This window comes from Durio zibethinus, chromosome 26 (genome assembly GCF_047325235.1).
Source record: "Durio zibethinus cultivar Kanyao isolate XHJ-2024 chromosome 26, ASM4732523v1, whole genome shotgun sequence".
In the NCBI taxonomy this organism is placed as follows: domain Eukaryota; kingdom Viridiplantae; phylum Streptophyta; class Magnoliopsida; order Malvales; family Malvaceae; genus Durio; species Durio zibethinus.
In genome coordinates this window covers 1,718,194-1,733,457 of record NC_143187.1, presented here as the reverse complement: position 1 = coordinate 1,733,457, position 15,264 = coordinate 1,718,194, and the positions used below count along the sequence as shown (strand labels likewise).

Below are 15,264 nucleotides of genomic sequence, written 5' to 3'. Positions count from 1 at the left end.
TATGATTTTTATGTCTAAATATTAAAAAGTATTAAGATGAAAAAAAAAAAATGATAAAGCAAGTAAAGGCTAGTTCCAAACGGTTGTAGAAATGGGACCTTCATTGGGAAGGTAGTGCTAATTCTAATGCACGAGCTCCTTCCGGGTGCAAACCAGGAAAGCACAAGGGGTGTCAAAATTCGAACCTGGAAATTTAGTACATAAAAGTTTATTCTTAAAAAGATTATCTAATTATCAGTACCACTTCGAAAAATATTGAACCTAAGTTATTTTAAGAAGACTAATTTCTAGTTGTTTTGGAATTAGTAGAATCAAGTGGCGTAGATGTGGAGCTTGTTTAAAACACTGTTCATTTGTTTTTTTCACGAACTTAACCTTGTTGGGCTGTTTTGGTCGAGGAAATATTGAGCCCAACAAGAATCTAATTACAAGTACTAGCTAATGTATCAAAAATTTGAACTTGGACCTCAAATCCATTAAAGAGTGTACTATTGGCCTAATAAAAATAAAAAAAGCTAATGCTAGCAAATTTTGCTAGAACATAGAATCTTACATATATATTTCTATCTATTTTTTTAATATTATATCACGTGAATGCTGTCGTATAAGTACTATTTAGATGTTATTCTTTATGAATGAATGCATTTTGATTATTTATAAATTTAGATATTTATGAATCTATAATATTTATAAACTCAATTAATCATTGATAAAATATACTTATCTTTCGTATTATTTAAATTTTGAGTCTTATTTCTATTTATTATTAATTAATTATGAATCAAAGTTAAATTGAATAAATATATTTAATATTTAATATAATTTAATATTAATATATTTATGAAATAATATAAATATTATATATATTTATATATATTAAAATCGATGCGCAGCAACATGCGGAATATAACCTAGTTAATATATAAAAGTTTACAATTATATTATGCATATTATTAATAAACTTAATCAATCAATTAAAATAAAAAAAAAATCATGTTCAGAAAGCCAATCAATATATAGTTTATAAGAATACAAAATTGGCTTGGTATCATACCATTGTGCTGCACTAATAAAACTTAATATGGCTTGGTATTTCCCTTTCAAACCATTTAAGTTTTTTAATTTCTGGGTTAGGAATCAAGAGTTTAAGAATATAGTTGAAAATTCTTGAAAGCTGTCAGTGACAGGAAACCCATTGTTTAAATTGCACAAGAAATTAAAAAGATTGAAGCTAGAGTTAAGAAAGTACAACAACTTGCACTAAGGGGATGAAACAGTAAAGGTGCGAGAAAAAAAAAAGAGCTGAAGGCTGTATAGATAAAAATATTAACAACTATTCCAAGCATTGAAATGATTAAATTCGAAAGTACCTTATCCACAGAATTGGAGGAGTTAATGGAAGTTGAGAAGAGTTATTATAGGTAAAAATCTAGGATAACTTGGATGCAAGAAGAGACCAAAACACAAGATTATTTCACAAAATGGTTGCAGCTAAACAAAAAAAAAAAGCATAATAAGAGTACTTGTTGATGTTGAAGGGAACAAACTAGAAAAATTTTTGCAAATTTCCATGGAAGTAGTATCATTCTTCCAAAAATGATTGGTACACCAGATAAGGAAGTTAAAGTTTGTTCACAAAAATTTTTTATTGAATTTTTTCATGCTTCAATATCTTCTGAAGATCAAGATGCACTCATAAGGCCACTGCTGAAAGAAGAGATCAAAACTGTTATGTTCTCTATGAATAGTGACAAAGCTCCTGGTCCAGATGGATACACAACCCATTTTTTCAAGCAATCTTGGTCTATTGTTGGTAAGGATGTTACAAATGCTATATTCCACTTCTTTCAAACTGGGCAAATGCTTTTTGCATTTAACTCAATCATTATTACACTAGTTTGAAAGTGTGTAAATCCAAGTAGGATTAGAGATTACAAGTCCATATCATGTTGTACTATCATCTATAAGTGCATTATCAGGATTTTGGCAAATAAGCTTAAAAATATCCTGTCAAATATCATAAACAAAAGTCAAAATGCTTTCATAAAAGGAAGAAGCATCATAGAGAATGTGCTTATGGCACAAGAGATGGTAATGTGGTATGGTAGAATCACATTATCCTCAAAGTGTGCTATAAAAATTGATTTGCAAAAGGCTTTTGATACATTGGATTGAAATTTTATCAACAACATTTTGGCAGCCATTAGATTACCTTCAAAATTTATAGGCTGGATCAACAACTGTAATACAACCCCAATGTTTTCTATATACTTATTGAAGGGCTAGTGGGCTATTTTCAAGGAGCCAGAGGAATAAGAGAAGGGGATCCATTTTCCACATATCTATTTGTTTTAACAATGAATGTACGGTCAAGAATACTAAATGAAACTACCAAGTTTGGAGTGTTTACCTATCATCCTAGGTACAAGAAGATCAAGCTGACACATTTATGTTTTACGGATGATTTGTTGATTTTCTTAAAAAGGAAACAAGGATTTAATCATTGGTGTCAAGAAAGTTATGCAACCTTTCTACTTATTCTCAAGGTTACAACTTAATTGCAAATAAAGTAAGATATATGCCACAGGAATAGGTAGGGAAGAGATTTAATCAATTCAACAAGTCACATGATTCAGAGTAAGCTTACTCTCTGTCCAATATTTAGGAGTCCCACTAGTCACCAGAAGGTTTACTATAAAAAATTGTGCTCTATTGCTTGAGAGGATCACAGTTAGGATTAAAGATGGACTAGTAAGCACTTATCTTATGTTGGAATACTACAACTAATCCAATCAATATTCTTCAACTTATACAATTATTGGTGTAGACACTTTATATTACCTAAGCATGCGTTAAAAAATATCAATCAGCTATGCTCTACCTTCATTTGGAAAGGCCAAAAAAAGACTGCCAAAAGAGCTAAAGTCAGTTGGAAAGCCATTTGCCACCTTCTGAAGGAGGGTAAAGTATCAAAGACACCGTAACTTGGAACAAAGCATGCATAATGAGAAATATTTGGTCTATTTTTTCAAAAGTAAGATCTATATGGATAGCTCAACTTGAAGCCTATATCTTGAAAGGCAGAAGTAAATGGCAAGTTGCACTACAGTAGGGTAACAATTGGGGCTTAAGGAAACTACTTCAACTCCACACTATCGCACGCCAATTCATCAAACAGAAAAATAGCATTAAGGTGCGGCCTGTCTTTAGCGATGGCTATTCTATTGCAACGGTTTGGCATGAGATAAGGTTTAAGCAAAAAAAGGTTAAATGGCATAAACTCATTTGATTTCAGTATCATATCCTAAAACACTTAATGATTGTATGAAAGATTATACTAAATAGGCTTTTAGCAAAAGAGAGATTGAGGAATTAGAGAATGGAGGTGGATGAAAGGTGTTTCCTATGTCAACATGGAAGGGAATCTAGGGACTACTTATTTTTTGGTTATGAATATGCAAAAATGGTGTGGAGAATGATATTAAAATCATGCAGGATTGACAAAGTAGTAGGGGAGTGGGCCGAAGAATTGAAATTAGCAATGAAAATGATTAAGGCAAGGCATTGATATCAATAGTATTGCGCATTGCTTGGAATGCTCATATACATCATATATGGAGAGAAAGGAACTGTAAATTATTCAAGAATAAAAAAAGAACAAAGAAACAAGTGTATAAATAGATTAAGGAAGTTGTCAGGACTCGATTACATGAATTACATTCAATTGCTGTTGACTTAATCAATAAAATTTTGTGTGATGCTTAGAATATAAATAAAATTGTATTGCATAATAGTAAGAATATGATTTGATTGTATATATGGAATATATGTATTGTAGCAATTTATTGCTCATTTGTATAAATAAAATACAACTTATATAAAAAAAAGGCTTAATAGTGATAGGTTTTTTTTTAGAAGGATTACATTTCGCGATTCATACAGTGTTACTTTTTTGAACTTTCTCTTGCATTTAAAAGAAAAAATAAATTTAAATATCTTTACATTTGGTTCAATATTAATGCATATTTTATTTGTTCAAAGAGTTGATTTTAATCTCTTAAAAAAAATCACATCATGAGATCTTGCATATAGCTATGAAAAATAAAATATTAAAAAAAATTTGACGTATTTTTTAAAATAAAATTTTATAATTTTATTATATTTAAATAAATTCTCTTAATATTTATCTCAAAACCCAACTCTACTCAATCAATATTAGGTGAGATCAAGGGATCATTGACTCTTTGATTGTAGAGTATTCACCGAAAATTTTATAATAACTTATTCAAAGGTTAACTATATGGATGCATCGTAAAGTATTCATGTAGATAGCTATGATTCGGACATATGGTATTTTTAAAAATTATTATTATTTTTAATTGTTTCGATGATTTAATATTAAAATACAAAAAAAAGTTAAAAAATAGTAATTTGATTAATATTAATTTTATTTTATTTATCTTCACTCATATGTAACATTTGTAAAAAGAATATATTTTTGCTAAAGAATAACACAAAAAGATTATGAATAAAATTCATAAAATTACTTTCAATTTTTATTTGAAAAAAAAATCCAAACTAATAAAAAAAAGGCCCTCGGCTCCTTTAATATTGGGGGCGGAGGGCCCTTGAGAGTGGGGGAAATACTTAAAAGGTCGCTCCACCTTATCTTCTTGATGTCATGTAAATTGTAGTGTAAGGTAGGACTACGAGTACTACTACAATTTACTAGTACGTAGTTATCGTTACGGACGAAATGCATCAAAGCAATCTAAAACAAGCAATACCGCACATGCCTCGAAGCCATGTGTCACTGTCAGTCAGAAACTTTGGCAGAGTAATAATACCGGCAGCTGAGTCGTTGAAGAATAACAATACATTTTCAACCCTATTCGCTACTTGCTAGCGTGTATCTCTACTACTAGTACTAGTAATAATTTCTATTGTTGATTACTTGAGAACGAAACAAAAAGATGCAAAAGCGCATAGGACCGTTCTCAACCTTTTAGTTTAGTAATTAAATATGTTTGAGGAGTTATTAAAAATTTAATTTTGAATCAAAATTTTTTTTATTTATATTAAAATTTTATTTTCTGATATAATTAAAAAAGAAAAACCTAAGGGACCAAATTTCCAACTTGAATGTAAATTCACTTAAGCCTGGAAACACCAGTACCCTCATCTTCAATTCCCAATTCTAAAGCAAAATCACTTGAAATCAATCAGTCCATGGCGGAAATGGGTGCAAAATTGACAACATTTTTCAAGATTTGATCAATTGCAGAAGAAAAATCAAAAGTGATGCAACCCAACCCTCTAAACTTATAGTCTTTGAATGTTTTCGCTCTTTTTTTCAATTAGTATAAAAGATCTCTCAAAATTGCCACTTTAAAAATCTTTGGAAAATCAAATTCCAAATTTGAACAATGCTGCTATTCTCTGTCACAAGACCTATCAATCCCCCATCCCACCCTTTCCTCTCCTTCTCCCACTCAATTTCCCTCTCTCTTCCTCTCCCTATCCTCCCAGGTCCTTCCAAATGCCCCAACTTCCCTTCCTTCCAAATCAACTGCATCGACGCAGCTCAACCTTTTGACTACGAATCCCACCTCAAAAACCGTTACATCCAATCAACTTCCCTCAAGATAGCCATAGTAGGCTTCGGCAACTTCGGCCAGTTTCTCTCCAAGACCTTCCGTCGTCACCACCACACTCTCCTCGCTCACTCAAGAACAGATTACACCGACGTCGCTAACCAACTCGGAGTCTCCTTCTACTCCGACCCAAACGACCTTTTCGAGCAACACCCTGACGTCGTCCTTCTCTCCACTTCCATCCTTTCAACTGAAACTCTACTTCAACAACTACCCTTTCAAAGACTGCGTCGAAACACTCTTTTCGTTGACGTACTTTCGGTTAAAGAGTTCCCCAGAAACCTTTTCTTAAAGTACTTACCTTCAGACTTCGATATCTTATGTACCCATCCCATGTTCGGACCTGAAAGTGGTAAAAACACCTGGGCGGGGCTTCCTTTTGTTTACGACAAAGTGAGGATTGGAAATGAAGAGAGTAGGGTAAAGAGATGTGAGAAGTTCTTGCGTATTTTTGAAAAAGAAGGGTGTAGAATGGTGGAGATGAGTTGCATGGAGCATGATAAGTACGCGGCAGGGTCTCAGTTCGTGACTCATACGATGGGGAGAGTGTTGGAGAAGTTTGGGTTGGAGTCTTCGCCTATTAATACCAAAGGATATGAGACGTTGTTGAATTTGGTGGAGAATACTAAAGGGGATAGCTTTGATTTGTATTATGGGTTGTTTATGTATAACCAGAATGCTATGGAGCAATTGGAAAGATTGGATATGGCATTTGAGTCAATCAAGAAGTTGTTGTTTGGGAGGCTACATCAGGTTTATGGGAAGCAGTTGTTTGGGGATAAACAGAAGGAGAGAGATAGAAGGTTGGCTCAGAAGTTGCTTGGCAATGGAAGTCTAATTGAACCTCCTTTGGATAATGTTAGACAAGATGGATCTTAAAAAAGGAGTAAAAAACAGAGTTGTTCTGTTTCCTATATTTGTCAAGATGTTAGCTTTGTATTCTTTTTTTCTTTTAATTGTTAATGGAATTAGCTTAGTTATTATTGCTGCTTAAACCTTGACTAAATGACTGAGTTTGACTTTTGGTGAAGAAGTTGCTAACTCAGCAAACAAATGGGGGCTTGTTTTCTGTTAATTGTTTATTGTTTCCTTAAAAGGTTTTGGAGGTGAATGGCTGGATCAGAATTTTATGGTGCTGCTGCATTTGATCCTAATTGCAGAATAGTAGACTGTCCTATGTATTAAGTGACCCGTTTAGCCAGATTAGATCTATGCGAAGAGTTTTGACTTACTACTAGTTAATGCCAGAAAGTGGCCTAGGATTGTATATAATTTTGTTCCTTCCATAATAAGTTCTACTGTTTGTCAACCTATCCAAGAGAATGTTTTAGGAATGGCAAGTGCATTGGCAAATTCATGGCAGTTCCAATGAGATTTGTCTTTAGATTGGAAGAAACTCTGTATTCTTTTGGAAAATAGTCATTCTATGACCAAGCTAAACGAGTAAGAGCTTTTGTGTTGAGTCTTTGATGGGCGTTGAGATTTTGAAGCCTAATAATTAAAGTAATGGGGCTTCAATTCATGGGGATAAGATTGAACCTCCTTTGGACAATGTAATGTAAAAGTAGATGGCTCTTAAACAGACTTGTTCTATTTTCTATGAAATGAGAGTTTATTGCTATTTGTCAATGATTAACTGCTGTAACTTTTTAGTCATAAATGGAATTAACTAGTTGCCTCTTAGACCTGGATGTAGTGATTGATTAGATTCAAGGTTAAGAACTAATTCTGCAAAGAAGTTAGGGTTTGTTCTCCCTAAGTATTTTGGGATTTGCTTCCAGTTATTTATGTTTTATTTTTAAGACAAATGGTTTGGAGATGAATGGATGGTGCAAACATTTTGTGATGGTTTTGCTATTAGTTTGGTCCTAGTTGTAGAATAACAGAGCCGTCATATGTATTAAGTGATCTAGTTAGTTAAATTAGCTATCTATTACCTATCCTACGAATGAGTTATGGCAATGCACTAGTTCATGCCAGAAATGGTCAAAAGATGGCATATAAAATTTCTCTTTGCCTAATTGTTGCTTTAGTAGCACGTTATAATCTTTGTCAACCTATGCAACAAGATGGTTTATGATTGGGAGTTTCATTGGTAAATCATGGTGTTTATAATGACATTTGTTGTTTATTGTGGAGAAACTGTCTATTGTTTTTGCAACATATGTTATGCTATGACCAAGCTGAACAAGTGAACTCCTGCTGTTTTGAGTCGTTGATTGGAATTGATATCTTGTGGCCTGATTATGGAAGTGTTGGCTTGGAATCATAGGATAGTGGTTAATGGTTGCATATTGTTCATCTTAGGTTTTAACTTTTAGGCATCTAGGACAAGAAATTATAGGCTTACAGGGATAATGCCAACTGGGATGTAAAAGATTTGAGCTTTTACCACCCAAGGTATGAGATAGAAAATGGCTTGAGCAAGATATTTGAAATTCTTTAAAAAGTTCTGCACCGTTTGGCAGGGGCCTTATAAGCATATCAATTTTACTTGGTTCTGTTCCCAAAACAAGAGAGAGGGTATTTCCTCCTATGTGTTCCCTGCACTGAGTTTTATGATTTAAGTTGTGGAACCATTACTTTCAAGGGTAGTTGTAGGGAATTGACTTCAAAAGTGTAAGTCTAGAATTGTTGGAGTTGGATAACCACTACTAATGTTTATTCTTCTGAGGAAAAGAAGCTTAGATATGGTATTTTCTTGAGCTAGTATGCTAGAAGCCAATACCCAAAAATGCTAATGCCAATAAATTCTTATTCCAGAGAAAAATATCAGAAAGAAAGAAGATGCAAACACTGATATTGACACCAATTTGAGTAACAACAGTGCTAAATGGAATAAATTGCAAGTGCTTTATTTTTATACATTACGAAATATTTAAGCACTTTATACAAACCAATAATAAGCATCAAGTGCACTTAGTAAAGCAAACTAAGCAGCATGAGACACCCGAGCACACATTTAAATTTCTGCTATATGAAGAGCTCTCATTCCTCTTTGGTAGTACTCCCAATGTGTGATGTCATAATCTTTTATCTTCTTGAATAGCCTTGGTCTTTCCTCATTCACCAAACCATCTTCTGGTCCTATCTCTTTGTGTTTTTCTGGTGTGTAGAAAACTGCAACAGACGTTCTCTCCTTCTCCCTATTGCTTACTACCCTATGCACTGGACTCTTAAACACCCCATTTGTCATTATCTGCTAGCATCATGCAGGGTGATCATAAAACATGACCATTTACATTGCTTTTATAAGTTAAATGTTACAGTTCAATGTGTGAACAATATAAAAAAAAAAATCAGTTCCCTCTTCTATGAAAGAACTATGCTAGCAAATTAAAACAATTAGTGTTTTCAAATTATGTTATTAGGTTGTCTGCATTTAGAAGTACAACATATGCATGCATTTAGCACCTGGTACAAATTTCTTGTGCGAATGTCAGATGAGATGCTTCAAGCTAACCTGGCTATGCCTATAACAGCCTGCTAATGAAATCCTCTAGAACTTTTTAATTTCATACGCTAATGTGCGTGAACTTTGATTATATAAAAGTAATTATGCATACCTCCATTTGATCACCCATGAGGATTAGTAGTGCATCAGGTATTGTGGGGACTGTAAACCATTGCTCTCCTTGGAGGACTTGAAGGCCTTCAACATCATCTTGCAAGATGAGGGTGTATCCTGTGCCATCCGCGTGGGGTTTTAATCCAAGAACGATTTCAGGCCTTTCACAACACGGGTAGTAGTTGAACCTCGCCTGCAGTGCTGCTCGTTCACCAAATTGATTCAGGAAACAATTTTCCTCCAATTTCAATGACTTAGCCATGGATTTGGAAACAACCTCTGTCACCGTTCTCATCATAGAAGTGAAATTTTCTAAAACTAACCTGAAAAATTGTGAGTTAGTGACACGTTTTCAGAATTATGAAGCATGCCTGTTGTTGACGTGAATTGTAAACAGATTGTAAAGCTCAAGTAAACGGATATGTTGTAGAAAACAACTGATGGATAAAAGGGGCCAAGTCAACCTACCTGAATGATTTGGGGCTTTCCGGCCAAAATTTGGTGTCACTTAAATCTTCCGGGTATACGGTAAGAAACAAGCGATCTTGCCAGTCAAGGAACTGACCTTCTTCAGGAGTAGGGTCACCTCCATATCCTTCCACCTCTCTAACTCCTTTGCTGTACTTCTTCTTCTCTTCCATTGGCTGTTCGAAAAATTCCCTAGTGACTTGGCGAATTTTGTTCAGGAATGAACTTGGTATCTCATGACCTATTGCCTGAAAATCCAGAAAAAAAAATAAAAAAAGCTTTGTTCTAATGATGGATAGGTTTTAAATGCTACAAGGAGTACATAATCATCTCAAGCCAAACAATTATTGCACAGGAGCGAGTGAAACAGTACATCCATCTCATTCTATCTATATATCTGGAATTTACTTGTAGATTGATTTAATAGGATAAGATTTGATTCGGATTAATTCGATTTCTAGGGAAGAACGGCCCCAATTTAGATTGAATTTTTAGAATTTAGAATACTACGTATTACCCAAAAGAATTACTTCCGTCTGTATGTAACAATCCTGATGACTGATGAGTTTGGAGGATAGGGATTATTAGTTACTAGATCCTATTTTTTAAGAATTAAGACTGTTCTCAATCTTGGTTTAAAATCAGGATAATAAAGGATATTGGCAGCAGTAATAATGTCAGAACTTATGTTTTTCATTTCTTTGGTGAGATTAAAGTCCAAACCTGAAAGCACCCCCAACAACAGAGTGCCGATTTTAGCTTCTGCAATTCTTCTTCTCTTGTGGCGCTTAAGGTTGATGATGAGAACAAACTCAGGTCGATAATGGGAATTGGAGCTAATGGGGATGGAACATTTTTAGCTTCCTCTTCATCTCTACAAATGTACAGTGATTCGGGTTCTTGACCGTTGATGACCATTTCTTGGACACGCCTTGACAGCAGAACATCAGCTGGGATAACTGAAGCGCTGGCCATGTTGACAGCAGAGTAAAGAGCTCCGAAAGTAAGGATTACAGGGAAATTATTTGTGTTTAATAGTGCATTTAAGTTTATCTGTGCGAGTGCACTATAAGCGGATGTTCGGACTCTTTGACTGCTTGTGAGGAGTGGGACAATCCATCCATTGAAGGCAAAGGTGAAAGGGAAGTTGATGGTGCCATATCATGGGGCTCACAGCAGTACAGTTAGAGGCTTAGAGCATGTTAGCAGAGCCGAGAACTGACAGCAGGGCTGTTTGAGCTTGACTTCGATAGCCTCAAATCAAGCCTGAGCCTTGTATAGGCAGGCATTAAGCTACAAGTTGAGTTACGACAAAAACTTGACTCTTAATCACAGTTGAAATCTTGGCTGTGTTTAATTTTGTAGAATCAACATTTTTTTTTCCGAATTTTAACGAAGGATATTTGATTATCATGTTTAGTTAGGATAATTCGATTATCGAAAAAAAATGTTAGATTCTTGATAACACTTAAAGTATTAGAATAAAAAATTTATCTTTTTTTGTAATATTTTAAAATTTTTTAAAAAAAATTTATTTTTAAATTTGATCTGAATAACAAAAAATGATGAAATAATCTTTAATCTTTTGAAAAACATAAATAAAAAAAAACTGAAACTTAGTTATAAGTTTTGTAGAGAAAAAATAATTTTTTATATTGAACATTTGATAAAAAATCATATTAAATAATCTTTTTATCATTTAGGGTTTAAGATTAATATTTTTATAAAAAAATTATTTAAGGTGATTTTATATAAAAAACGTTTTAAATATTTTTTTAATATTTTTATAAAAGTATTATTTAAGTTATTTTCTGTATAAAATGTATTAAATAATTTTTTATATTTTAAGTTTTATGATTAATATTTTTATAAAAGAATTATTTAAAGTATTTTTGTATCTTAAATAATTTTTTTTATATTTTAGAATTTAAAGTTTAAGGTTAATATTTTTATAAAAATATTATTTAAGGTATTTTTGGTTCAAAAATACCTTAAATAATTATTTATAAATTAAAAGATAATTATTAAATGATCCATAATATAAAAAAATACTTTAAATAATCATTTTATAAAAAATAATAAGTTTATTAAAAAACGTGTTAAATGATCCTTTTATAAATTAATTAAAGAAATATTTTAAAATTTTTCTATGATATAAAAAAAGTGGGACATGTATTAATTGATTTTTTTTTAATAATTTTCTCTATCAATTTTTGTTACTCAAAAAAATATCAAATACCTTAATTGATAATATTTTATAAATAAAAATAGCAATCAAATAAAATATTTGTTTTCTTTTGTTATTAAATACATCATTTGTCATTTGATATTTATTATTAATAAAATAAAATGAAAAGTTATTATTATATATGTAAAAAAAATTATAATAATTATACATAAATTAATATACATGAAATTTTTCGATTAACTGAATGATTCTGAATGTAAAATATCTTTAAAATAAAAAAAAATAGATATCCCATTTTTTTAAGATCATATTTTTTCTTAAAATTTAAAATTTCATAAATTAAATACCTTCTTATAGTAATCATCTAATCATTATGCAATTATGAATCATCTTAAAAAATAATATTTAATAAATTTAAAATTTAAATTTTAATCCGAACTCTTTCAATATTCTTAGATTATGATTCTTTTTGTAAAATAGCAATAATAACAAATGGAAAATTCATATCTCATGGAGGCCGATTTTATCTTCCCTGGTCCTTTCTGCGAATTGACTGCATTTCCTCTTGCATGAACACTCGAAATCTTTTGGTTGAATTGCGTTGGATATTTTTGTTGGTTTCGTTTTAACATTACTCCTTTCAGCTTTTTATTTCTTCTCTACGAGCTAAACAAAATCAAGCTTGGTATCAGCTGCATGCTGCTATTAGGCTACTCGGCTTGGTAACAAAGCTGAAGCTGTTACACAACCTGATTGGGCAGGGATGGAAGATATTTTTGTGCATCAATTAATGACAAGAGAAAATGTAAAGGTACGTAAGTAATGATGTAGTTGGATTTGGATTATTGATCCAACTAGACACAAGAAAAAGACCAGGTGAAATTGGAATCTGACTGGGCTAAGAACCAGAGTACCATGTGATTGGAACAATAAAAATGATTCGTCCTTGGACATGGATTGAAACATATGAATGGTATCTGTCTGCGTGACAGTGACCCTCCCTGGATGTCTTCATCAATTTCAAAAAACAAAACAGGATGTATTATTAGATCATTGCAAAATCAAACGGTTGTCGGTTGATTATTACTCAGAATGAAGATTGAGTTTTCCTTAATAAACTCTTATTTTCACTTTCCCTTCTCGTAAATATCATTTGATATCAAACTTGCTTAACCTAAGTTCCAGGTATAGATGGAAAGTGATCACCAAATTAGAAATTGTTGTCATTGAGATCTTGAAATTTTCTAGTTCCATCAGACTGCACTTTAGTTAAATGGGTCTTCTCCAAAAACATGTTTAGAAACTATTCATGATATTAACCTTTATTATTATTAGCTTCTGATCTTTATATCACTTGTTATGAATTCAATCTCTCAGTTCATAACACAACCATAACCAGTGTATGAATTCTAAAGTTTCCCTGTTGGAATACCAAGCAAGCCTAATCTTCGTAACTGTTGTAATAAAATAGAATTAAATAAACATGTTTTGCTTTCCAAGGTAGCTTTGTATGTTCATATTGACAGGCCTTGTTTGGATGATTCTGGTTTATATCCATCAGTTGAATTAAGAAGTCATAATCTTCACTAAATAAATTGACAAGATATTAGTATGTGTGGAAATTAATATAACAGGTTTCTCTCATTGCTAGCTCCTGATTTTGACCTCTCTTGGTTCTCCAAAATTATTCTCTCGGCGTGAGAAAATTCAAAGTTATAGTAACTTTTTTATATTATCTAACTCCAATAAAAACATCTTTCTGGAAATAGTTCCCTTGTTCAGCAACCAAAATTTAATCAAAAATTCCTTTTTACTATTTAATTTATTTTTTAGCCTAAAATTACAATAAATTATTATATATACATAGATGTACAATTTATTTGTCTATTTTTTTAAAGAATTTTATAACCTGTGAAAGGTTTAGTATTGGTATTTGTTTTCTTGTCACATAAGGCATTCTAATCCTTTCATCATATAAATTTTAACCCTAACACTTGGCCAAAAATATCTTATTTGCTTCTTCAGGATTTTATTTATTTATTTATAACATATATAATTGAGAGCTTCTTCATCGGCAAAATGTTGTGGGCTATTCTATAGGTTTAATTTTGTTCTATAATTGTTTTGGGCCCAACTATGGTTGTAAGACAATCATGTTAGTTGTTAACCGATAATTAGCTCTTGGGCCAACCTCTGAATCCACAAACCACAATAAGCGACCTTACTTTTCTTTCCTTTTTGTTTTCGGAAGGCATCCTGAGATTAAGGACTTTGGTTTTTTGGCTAAAAATTAAAGTCTTTGGCTCTTTATCGTTTTGGAAAAAATCATATTGACCAAAAGCCATTAATGTGTCGAGTGACACTAATTAAGGTTATATTTAAGAAAAATACAATTAATACTTTTTTAATTTAATAAAAATTATGTATTAAATGTAAAAAATTTTCTTAAGATAATGCGTTAACCAAACCCTTTTGATATTATGAAAAACAAATGATAATTTTTTTTATGGTCCAATATATATATATATATATATTAATTTACTATGGTTCATACTTCATATGTCATTACAAGTATTAAATTAGATTGGAGAATAAAAATGAATAAAATAAAATTCAAATATAAAATCATTTTGAAATAGTGATAAATCAAATAATAAAATCTTTGCATATTATCAACTTAAATTCATTTGTGATTACTTGTAATGAATGAAAAAAAAATCGTAAAAGATTTCATTCAAAAATCAAATTGAAATTGTAAAAACAAAAATTCCAATGCAAAGCTTACATAAAGTGTAATTACAAGCATCGTATAAGAATAAAACCCATAAAATAAACAATTAATATTTACTTATTTTAAAATTGGATATTCAATCAATATAAAAAAGTTGCCAAATGAAAGAAAAGAAAAAACAAGAGAATATATGAAGTCAATGCATTTCGGGCCCAAAAAAGAACATAAATTCCTCGTGGAATTGTACCATGTACAAACGGAAAGATTTGCTGTTCCTTTTTTTTATAAGAGCTTTGATGCTGACAAGGCCTTCTTCCATTATTTTCTCTCTTTTTTTTGTTGGGTTTCTGTTTGGTTGATGAGAAAACATCATAAGGGTATTGATTCTTTTGTTCAATGCGGGATTGTTTCTACAGAAAAGAAAATTTCACTTTCAAGTCAATTAGGCCAAAGTTCTGTTGCATGGGCATTTTGGGTGCGAAGTTTTGATTTTCTTCTATTTGCCTACTGTTTATCTGGAACCAAACATGGCAAAGTTTTGTACTTCTTTCAATTCATTGAAAAGTGGATTTTTTTTTAAAGGTGATTGAGGTTCTGATTAATGGGTGTTGGTTATTTTGGTCTAATGATTAATGGGTTCTCTTTTGTTTGTCTG

The 15,264-nt window shown here is 31.7% G+C and overlaps 2 protein-coding genes across 2 annotated transcripts; one reads left to right on the top strand and one right to left on the bottom strand.

The window, feature by feature from the left end:
• Positions 1–5,159: 5,159 nt before the first annotated feature.
• LOC111274419 (prephenate dehydrogenase family protein) lies at positions 5,160–6,649 on the top strand. The gene has a single exon (XM_022859061.2). It carries the CDS (start codon positions 5,427–5,429, stop codon positions 6,531–6,533), a length of 1,107 nt encoding a protein of 368 aa, XP_022714796.2. The 5' UTR covers positions 5,160–5,426; the 3' UTR covers positions 6,534–6,649.
• Positions 6,650–8,426: 1,777 nt separating this feature from the next.
• Positions 8,427–10,832, bottom strand: LOC111274417 (protein SRG1-like). The gene is made up of 4 exons (XM_022859058.2): positions 10,414–10,832; positions 9,691–9,938; positions 9,221–9,545; positions 8,427–8,853 (listed from the first exon to the last, which is right to left on the bottom strand). The coding sequence occupies exons 1-4, from the start codon at positions 10,663–10,665 to the stop codon at positions 8,617–8,619; spliced, it is 1,062 nt and encodes a 353-aa protein (XP_022714793.2). The 5' UTR covers positions 10,666–10,832; the 3' UTR covers positions 8,427–8,616.
• Positions 10,833–15,264: the final 4,432 nt, after the last annotated feature.